We start from the raw sequence: 9,705 nt of genomic DNA, 5'->3' as shown, positions 1-9,705 counted from the left end.
TTTTTGTTTGTTTTTTTTCTGAAAAATTAATAAAAAAAAAAAAAAGAATTATGAAAAGTGCTCACTATGTGTCACTTCTGGTGGTCTTATGGCATTACTATGTTAGGGCACGGTTGCCCTTAAAGCCATTGAGGATCAGTGGGTTAGTGCAGGGGCAGAAGTATCAATTACGGAGAATATATATCACCCTCTCACCATATCTCTCTTGTCTCTGATTCCATGGAGTCCCTAAGATTCACTACTTTTCTGCTCACACCATTGTGAACACTTTAACAGCATTCCCTTATCACTTACGATTTATTATTTACATATATATGGACACCCCCAACCTGGTAAGTGATAGCAATTGGCAGCTGCTTCCCATGGTGATCAGAAAGAGTTCAAGATACATTGTACATACAAAGTAGTAAAGGGATTGTTCACCTTTAAATTAACTGTCAGTATGATGTAGAGAGTGATATTCTGAGGCAAATTGCAATTGGTTTTTTTATAACTTGTGTTTTTTGAGTTATTTTGCTTTTTATTCAGCAGCTCTCCAGTTTGCAATTTCAGCAATCTGGTTGCTAGGGTCCAAATGACCCTAGCAACCATGTACTGATTTGAGTAAGAGTGGAATATCAATAGGAGAGGCCTGAATAGAAAGACGAGTAATAAAAAGTAGCAATAACAATACATTCTTAGCTTTAGGGTAAGTCCACACTGTGCGTTTTGGGGAGATTTGGTCGCCTGGTGACTAATCGCCTCGTCTTTGTGACGACCAATCTCCCCAAACGGCTTCCCTGACTCTGCTCCGGCTTAAAATGAAAAATGCCTCACGAGGAAACTTCGGGCGACTTCGGAAAACGAATCGTCGTATGTGATTAGCGCCAGTGATTTTTCATTTTAGCCAGCGCAGAGTCAGGGAAGGCGTTTGGGGAGATTCGTCGCCGAAAAAACTAGGCGATTAGTCGCCAGGCGACCAAATCTCCCCAAAACGCCCAGTGTGGCCTGACCCTTATAGAGCATTTGTATTAAGATGGGGTCAGTGACCCCCTTTTGAAAGAGTAAAAAAAAAAAAGGCAAATAGTCCAAAAACTTTTTAATAAATAAATAAGACCAATTGAAAAGTTGCATAGACTTGGCTTTCCTATAACATACTAAGAGTTAACTAAAAGTTGAAGCACCCCATTAAGGGCAAATTGTCAGGTAGAGAGTATGTCTGCTCACAATTCACTCATTAACAAATACTGGGATGTGATTGGCAGGTAATGTGATGTGTCAGTGTCTATGTAGTAAGTGCAAGTGGCCAGTAGGTGTCAGTGTTGCCCTGTTAGGAACTCCATAGCAACATTAAAAATCTAGAGCAAAACCAATGTAGGAGTGATGAGGGTCAGTCTGGGCTCAGACATAAAGCTTTCTGCATCTATTTACATGTTAAAAGAAAGCAACTGAAACTTTACTGAATATACTGATCCATTATAATAGGTTTTTATCTATAACAAATTAAAGTTAAAGGGGTTGTTCACCTTTGAGTTAACTTTTAGTATGATATAAAGAGGGATATTCTGAGACAATTTTGCATTTGTTTTTTTATCATTTGTGGTTTGTCCGTTTTTTAGCTTTTTATTCAGCAGCTCTCCACTTTGCAATTTCAGCTATTTGGTTGCTAGGATCCAAAAATCCTAGCAACCATATATGGATTTGAATACGAGACTGGAATATGAATAGGAGAGGCCTGAATAGAAAGATTAATAATAAAATTTTTTAGCAGTAACCATATATTTGTAACCTTTCAGAGCATTTTTTGTTTAAATGGGGCCAGCTGGAGAGAGTCAAATAATTCAAAAACTAGAAAAAAGAAAAAATGAAGACTAATTGAAAAGTTGCTTAGAATTGGCCATTCTATAACATACTAAAAGTTAACTTGAAGGTGAACCATCCCTTTATTATAGAAGTGAACTTCCCCTTTAAGTCTTATGTCCTATATGCATTCCTCTTTCTCAGGCTGGTAAGCTGTTCAATGTACAGACTACTTGTGTACTAGACTAAGGGCTGCACTATTCATAGCACCTGCACTACTGAATGCCATGAAATTATCCATTGACTTAACCTGACAAACAAGTCGTACACAGACAAAACAAAAATAACACTCGGGCCATTTAAAGGTGGCGTTTAGGAGAGTCCTGATGATGAAGAGGAGGAGGCTACGCATTTTGTTACCCTCCCTTGGGCCGCAACCCCATTGTGCAATATAAGGCAATTAGTGGGGAAAAGAACAATATAACAATTCCATCCCCCGCCATTTTTAGTAGCGGCCATGCTTGGGGCAAACCAACATTCCTGACTCACATTATGTAGGTTGGGCTTTGACTTTCTTGTGGCTTGCCCGTCTTGTTTTGTGCCACCTGAAAAAGCAACTTGTTTAAATGGCTTGTTCACCTTTAAATCAACATTTAATATGATTATTTTGCCACTGAACCTCTGAGCTGGTACATTAAAGTTCATTATAGAACATAGAGGTTGTAGCCAATTTGCCCCCTCTTAAAAGGGGTTGTTCACCTTTCCATTAACTGTTAGTATGATGTAGAGAGTGATATTCTGAGACAATTTGCAATTGGTTTTCATTTTTTATTATTTGTGGTTTTTGAGTTATTTAGCTTTTTATTCAGCAGCTCTCCAGTTTGTAATTTCAGCAATCTCGTTGCTAGGGTCCAAATTCCCCTAGCAACCATGCATTGATTTGAATAAGGGATTGGAATATAAATAGGAGAGGCCTGAATAGAAAGATGAATAACAAAAAGTAACAATAAATGTGTAGCCTTACAGAGCATTTGTTTTTTAGATGGGGTCAGTCACCCCCATTTTAACACTGAAAAGAATGGAAAAAAAGACAAATAATTCAAAAATTCTAAAGAAGAAAAAATGAAGGCCAATTGAAAAGTTGCTTAAAATCAGCCATTACTGAAAGTTAACTTAAGGTGAACCACCCCTTTAAAACCTGGCCATATGTGTGATAAGTGAATCTTTCCTGTTTCATCTTCCAAAAATTTGCAAAACACGTTAAAGTCAACTGGTTATTTTGCATTGACAACATGACTTTCTCAGCACACAGTACATTTAAGTATACTGGTATGGGACCTGCTATCCAGAATGCTCAGAACCTGCCGTTTTCTGGATAACGGAAGTTTCCATAATTTGGATCTTTAAATCTTAAAGGAGAACTAAAGCTTAACTAAAGAAGTAGCTAGAAATGTTGTACATGATGTTTTGTGCTTCTGTACCAGCCCAAGGCAACCACAGCCCTTTAGCAGTAAAGATCTGTGTCTCCAAAGATGCCCCAGTAGCTCCCCATCTTCTTTTCTGCTGATTCACTGCACATGCTCTGTGCTGCTGTCACTTACTGAGCTTAGGGACCCACTCACAATATACAGTACACATAGAATAGAAATGTCACAATATAAGGCTGATTAGTAATTAATACACATAATTACTACATGGCAGCACAGAAACCAGTGCAATTAGCATCAGAATTTAATAATCAGCAAACCTGTAGCATCAGCTTATATTACAGCCAGGGAAGCTCATTTTCTGCTGGATAATTAGTGACGAGCCCTAAGCTTAGCTTCTCAACAGCCAATCAGAGCCCACTGAGCATGTGAGTGTCACAGACACTTTCCAAGATGGTGACCCCCTGTGACAAGTTTGAAGTCCTGGATCATTGCTGCTATTGACAAACTCAAACTTTAGCCTCGTGCAATAAGTTCATTATATAAAATATGGCATTTTTAACCATATTCGTTTTTAGGGTTTAGTTCTCCTTTAAGTCTACTAGAAAATCATGTAAACATTAAATAGACTCAATAGGTTGGTTTTGCCTCCAATAAGGATTAATTATATCTTAGTTGGGATCAAGTATAAGCGACTTTTATTATTACACAGAAAAAGGAAATCATTTTTAAACATTTGGATTATTTGATTATAATGGAACCTATGGCAGATGGTAATTCTGAGCTTTCTGGATAATGGGTTTCTGGATAATGGATGCTACCAGCTGGATGAGTGGCAGTTGAGGAACACTATAGGTAATGTGGCAGTCAGTGTTTCCCAATTCACAGATGGAACATTCATGCACTACTGCTCTATTACTGGTGCTGGAATTACCTTTCAACTTCTATCAGGCCGGGACCTTGCAATTCTAGACTGGGCTTTGTTATTGTAAGTGAGTGTCAGCTCAGCTTCTCCTGGTACCACACAATTGTACATGAAAGAGTCTGTGGGCACAGAGCCACTGGGTAACTGGCCTTGGCAAGTAAAGTGATTCCTTGACTTGTAACTGGCATAAGGTAAAGTCACAGGGTTATACAGGGAACTATGAGTATCACTCATGTATTATGAGGGATAATGTACCCCCTACTGTAAATGATAAGGATATTAGAAGTCACTGAGGGGTTGTTCTGTGACCATATAAAGGCACAAGGCTGCAGGCTGAGTTATACAGGGAACTTTGAGTATCACTCATGTATTATAATGGATAATGTACCCCCTACTGTAAATGATAAGGATATTAGAAGTCACTGAGGGGTTGTTCTGTGACCATATAAAGGCACAAGGCTGCAGGCTGAGTTATACAGGGAACTCTGAGTATCACTCATGTATTATAAGGGATAATGTACCCCCTACTGTAAATGATAAGGATATTAGAAGTCACTGAAGGGTTGTTCTGTGACCATATAAAGGCACAAGGCTGCAGGCTGAGTTATACAGGAAACTTTGAGTATCACTCATGTATTATAAGGGATAATGTACCCCCTACTGTAAATGATAAGGATATTAGAAGTCACTGAGGGGTTGTTCTGTGACCATATAAAGGCACAAGGCTGCAGGCTGAGTTATTCAGGGAACTTTGAGTATCACTCATGTATTATAAGGGATAATGTACCCCCTACTGTAAATGATAAGGATATTAGAAGTCACTGAGGGGTTGTTCTGTGACCATATAAAGGCACAAGGCTGCAGGCTGAGTTATACAGGGAACTCTGAGTATCACTCATGTATTATAAGGGATAATGTACCCCCTACTGTAAATGATAAGGATATTAGAAGTCACTGAGGGGTTCTGTGACCATATAAAGGCACAAGGCTGCAGGCTGAGTTATACAGGGAACTCTGAGTATCACTCATGTATTATAAGGGATAATGTACCCCCTACTGTAAATTCTATAAATTAGAAGTCAGTATGACCAATTAAAGCCAATGTATGTGTTATAATAACAGAGTTGTAGGTATGACAGTAATGTGGAAAACTGTTTTCATTTCACCATTTGCTTTAATACATCAAGGAATTTCAGGTGACTGCTTTTAAAAGCCATGCCTGCCCTGTGGCCATTGAGCTCTAACTGACTCCCAGCTCTCAGTATCTATTTCTTATATTTATCAGTCACAAACTGAGGACCCATCCAGGAATGATGCAATTTTGGATCTAGTGGATCTAGTGATCTCTAACACTAAAATTGAATACACAAAATAAAAAAAATTACAAGTACAAGAACACCTGGGTAACAGTGACCATAATATTATCCATTTAATGTTTGTCGCATAAAGGAAATATACACTGGGTCAGGAAATGAGTTATTTCATCTGAGTTTCTCACTCTCCCTTTAATCTTTTTAGGTACATATATTGCAGGAAAGCTGATGTCATTCCAATATTTAAAGGGGATTATGAGCTCAGCCTGGCAATTACAGGCCTGTAAGTCTGACATATCTTACAGGGAAGATATTTATAGATTTATTTGGGCTTGGTAATGTTGTTGCACATGGATAGGAAACTGGTTTACAGATTGATAATTAAATGATACATTCTCTACCATAATAAAGATCTTAGTGGGTTCTGTATTAGACCCTCTTTAGATCAGTTTATTTATGACTTGGGGAGGGTAATGTAAGTAATGTATCGGTGTTTGCAGAAGACACAAAACTATTCAGCCTATTGAGCGTTGGGCCTGCTCCCTGCCTGGGACCCCAATTGTGGCCACAGGAAGATACAAGGTATACATGGTGGAGTTGCAGCTGGGGTGGGGGGCCATGAGGCAGGTCCAGAGGGGTGAAGGGGCCCATAAGGCAGTGTCTAGAGGGGTGTGAGGGTGCCTAAGGCATAAGCCCCGGTGGGCCCTAGTCAGGCCTGGACTGGCAATCTGTGGGTTCTGGCAAATGCCAGAGGGGCTGCTGTATGATGCGATAGACAGTCACTATTTATTGGGCCTGTGGGGGGTTTTGGGCCTCTGTGTACTTGGAATGTAGGGGTCTATTTTGAATCTCAGCCCCTATCTGGCCCCGGTCCCCCAGTCAATCCCTGAGCCATCCAGGCTGTGGTATCCTGGCATCAAGATCAAGACAAACTGGCACTTTTGTGAGCTAAATGGCAGATGAGATTGGAGAGGTTGATGCAGTCCTCACAACCAGCCAATACATTTCTACCAGATTTTTTGGTCATCCACTGATGTGGCAATGTGGCTAGCAATTGCCTGACACCCCCCATACAGGGCAGAATGAAGCCAGAGCAGGTCCTTTATCTGAACAACAGCTGGAGGGCTCCAGGTTGCACTTTCCTCATATAAATATATTTCTAATATTGGGGTCTCTCCCTGGCAGAATGATATGGAACCAGAGCAGAAGTCAGAAAGATATTCACAAGGATATTATCCGGTGCTGCTACTGAGCCACCTCGAGTGGCAGCAGGAATATTAGGAATAGCAGGAATAATAGGATAATGGCAGAAATAATAGGATAATGACAGGAATATTAGGAATGGCAGGAATAATAGAATAATGGCAGGAATAATAGGATAATGGAAGGAATATTAAGATAATGGAAGGAATATTAGGAATAATAGGATAATAGTATAATGGAAGGAAAAATAGGATAATGGAAGGAATAATAGGGATGGCAGGAATAATAGGATAATAGAAGGAATAATAGGATAATGGCAGGAATAATAGGAATAGCAGGGATAATAGGATAATGACAGGAATATTAAGATCATGGAAGGAATATCAGGAACTGCAGGAATATTAGAAATATTAGGGTTATGACAGGAATAATTGGAGGAGATTGGGATGCGGATCAGTCAGTGAGTGAATATCCCGGCAGACTTCTCCTCCCATTGTACCTGGGCAGGGAGGGAGGGAGAGGTTGAGGTGGAGCGAGTAGGGAGGAAGCGCCGGGGAGAGGGAAACAAACTCCGAGTAAAGGTCGCCTGACAGCGGAAGGGAAACTGTCACTCACCCCGGAGTCACCGGGAAGCACCGGCTTCTATCCGAGTAGGATCCAACTGAAACCCGGGACTTTGTTCTACTGAAACCCCTGCAGCCTGTGTGCGCTCACCCACCGGATCCCTCCGCTGCTGCTGCCGCCGGGTCCCTTTAAACTCACCATCGGGTCCCCCCACTGTCTCACACTCACCTCTGCTGCCTCTGCTTCTACTGGATCTGCCGCTGACTCTGCCTGTGTTACACCTTGTCCTGCTCCATCTCTCTATTGCCTGCAACTCCCTGCACCTCCCCTGATTTATTCACCAGTGTCCTCCTCTGCTCCCGACTCCCTGGATGTATTGACTCCCTGCAACCCCGACTCCCTGCACCCCCTTGTACTTGGATCCCACAGATCACAGGAGCCCAGAGATGTCAGTGTATGAACTTTACTCCCAGGTCAGTGTCTCCCACAAGCTCAGACTTTGCTGGGGCCCCCCCCGGCAAAGTATCAGGTGATTGGCTGCTCTTGAGCTGTTGCTGTGGGATTATCAATGCTGCTGCTTTGTCATTATTATTATTATTGTTATTGTGCATTATATGTTTAGCTTGGCAGCTCCACTGTTTAGAATCAGGCAAAACCATTGGCAGTGAAAGGGTAAAGTGTATTTATGTGCAGCATTAAGCCTTTTGTTATTCAGTTCCCTCCAGTTGTCAATATCACTTTCCATTCACAACTGTACATATGTCCTGCCCAGTCAATTCTTCACCTGTCCCCCTTCCCACTCAGATCCTCACCTGTCCCCTTGTCTATTCAATTCATCACCTGTCCCCTTGTCTATTCAATTCATCACCTGCCCAGCAGACCCTCATCTACACATCGGACCAGTCAGATCCTCACCTGTCCCCATGCCTATTCAATTCTTCACCTGTCCCCATGCCCACTCAGATCCTCACCTACACACCAACCAGTCTGAGCCTCAGCTACACACCTACCTCCGGCCCAGTCAGATCCTCACCTGTCCCCTTGCCTATTCAATTCATCACCTGTCCACCAACTCACAAACATTCTCACGTAAACACCTGTCCAGTAAGAAAACTCAGATTCTCCTTCCCAGTAACGCCTTTGCCTGTCCTCCTGCCCAATAACATCCTCACCCTCTAAGCGCCCTTTAATAGAATAATGTATCAACTCTGCATAAAGGGGAAGTTAACCGCAACTTTTTAAGTTATAGATAGACCCCATTCTCATCATTCTTTCACTAGGTCTTTATTATTTATTTATTTTTATTATAACCTTCCAGTTTTGCCAGTTACCAGCTTGTAGCCTCCAACCTCTGAGCAAATTCTTCTATTAAAATGAAAAACAAACTAAATGATGGAAGTGCCGAGAAGGGGAAATGTAGTTTGGGACAATGCTGTGATCTGTTGGTCGCCAATCTCTCGTGAACACTGGTAGATCACAGACTACCTTAAATCATCAGTATAATATAAGGACATCTAAAATCTGTACAGAATGTTCCTTCTCTACATACTCTCAATATTAATGTATACATAGGAAATACAAGAGAGCAATGAATTTTAGATGTATGCAGTGTGTCTATGAAGAAACCAGTGTAGCCTGCAGCATGCATATACTTAGCAGATCATGAAATGGATATGAACCCCCCCCCGATCTACCCAGAATGTTTCAGGAGTCCCCCTGTTTGCCCCCCACCTGGCCACCTGGTGGCTACTTTGCATACAGGACATTATAGGAAAGGATTAAAAGTTATAATGAACATTTTGAACAATTTAAGTCATAGGTTGATTTAAGACGTGTTAGTGCCCTTGTTCCAGTGCTGTGAAACTGCCATGGAATAAAAGTGCCATGGAATAAAAGTGCCATGGAATAAAAGTGCCATGGAATAAAGGTACTAGGCAAGTGTAGGGTCAGAAAGCGGAAGCAATGAGCTGATCCTTTCAGTACAGGCTTAGGGGTTGTTTCTCATTTCATAAGTATCTGATAGAAATCTAAATGAATAAATGTTTGAGTCTGAATAACAAAACTTGGGAACTCTCAATAAACTGTCAGTGTTTCCTGCAGATTGAGTTTTGCCTTTATCTTCCGGGTAATACTGGATTATCCACTTGTACATAGGGCAGAGCTTGTGCCACGCTCCCTTAATCACATATTTGCCTGGAGCACTGCTACCGCCCCCGGGGAATGTATTACCTGGAAACCAAAATCAACACTATCCTGACTTTTTCCTCCTGTGTGTTGTATGTTTATTTACATGCTGTGCCCCATCCTTAGCCGCTCATTTCTGTGCTGGTCATTCTTTCCATTACCAACAAAAGCTTCTCTCTGATGTACAATAACTGTGCCATCATTAAGGAAAATAAATTGTTTGGGTTTGTTGTGCCTTTAATTTTTATGGGGAGGAACATGCTCACAATATTTAAAGGGGGTGTTCACCTTTACATTAACTTTTAGCATG

The 9,705-nt window shown here is 41.2% G+C and overlaps 1 protein-coding gene across 2 annotated transcripts in view; it reads left to right on the top strand.

Moving 5' to 3' along the window:
* The first annotated feature begins 7,000 nt into the window (after window positions 1-7,000).
* The window catches only part of myo5b.L (myosin VB L homeolog), a 159,834-nt gene continuing 157,129 nt past the window's right edge, over window positions 7,001-9,705 (top strand). The window contains exon 1 of one of the 2 annotated variants that reach the window (XM_041570190.1): window positions 7,001-7,684. In XM_041570190.1, coding sequence (XP_041426124.1) covers window positions 7,658-7,684 — 27 coding nt within the window. In that variant the 5' untranslated portion in view covers window positions 7,001-7,657. The remainder of the gene's footprint in view (window positions 7,685-9,705) is intronic. The other variant, XM_018266955.2, reaches the window with a different exon arrangement.

This window comes from Xenopus laevis, chromosome 1L (genome assembly GCF_017654675.1).
Source record: "Xenopus laevis strain J_2021 chromosome 1L, Xenopus_laevis_v10.1, whole genome shotgun sequence".
Lineage (NCBI taxonomy): Eukaryota > Metazoa > Chordata > Amphibia > Anura > Pipidae > Xenopus > Xenopus laevis.
The sequence above is the reverse complement of the archived record's forward strand: the minus strand, read 5'-3'. Positions and strand labels throughout refer to the sequence as shown.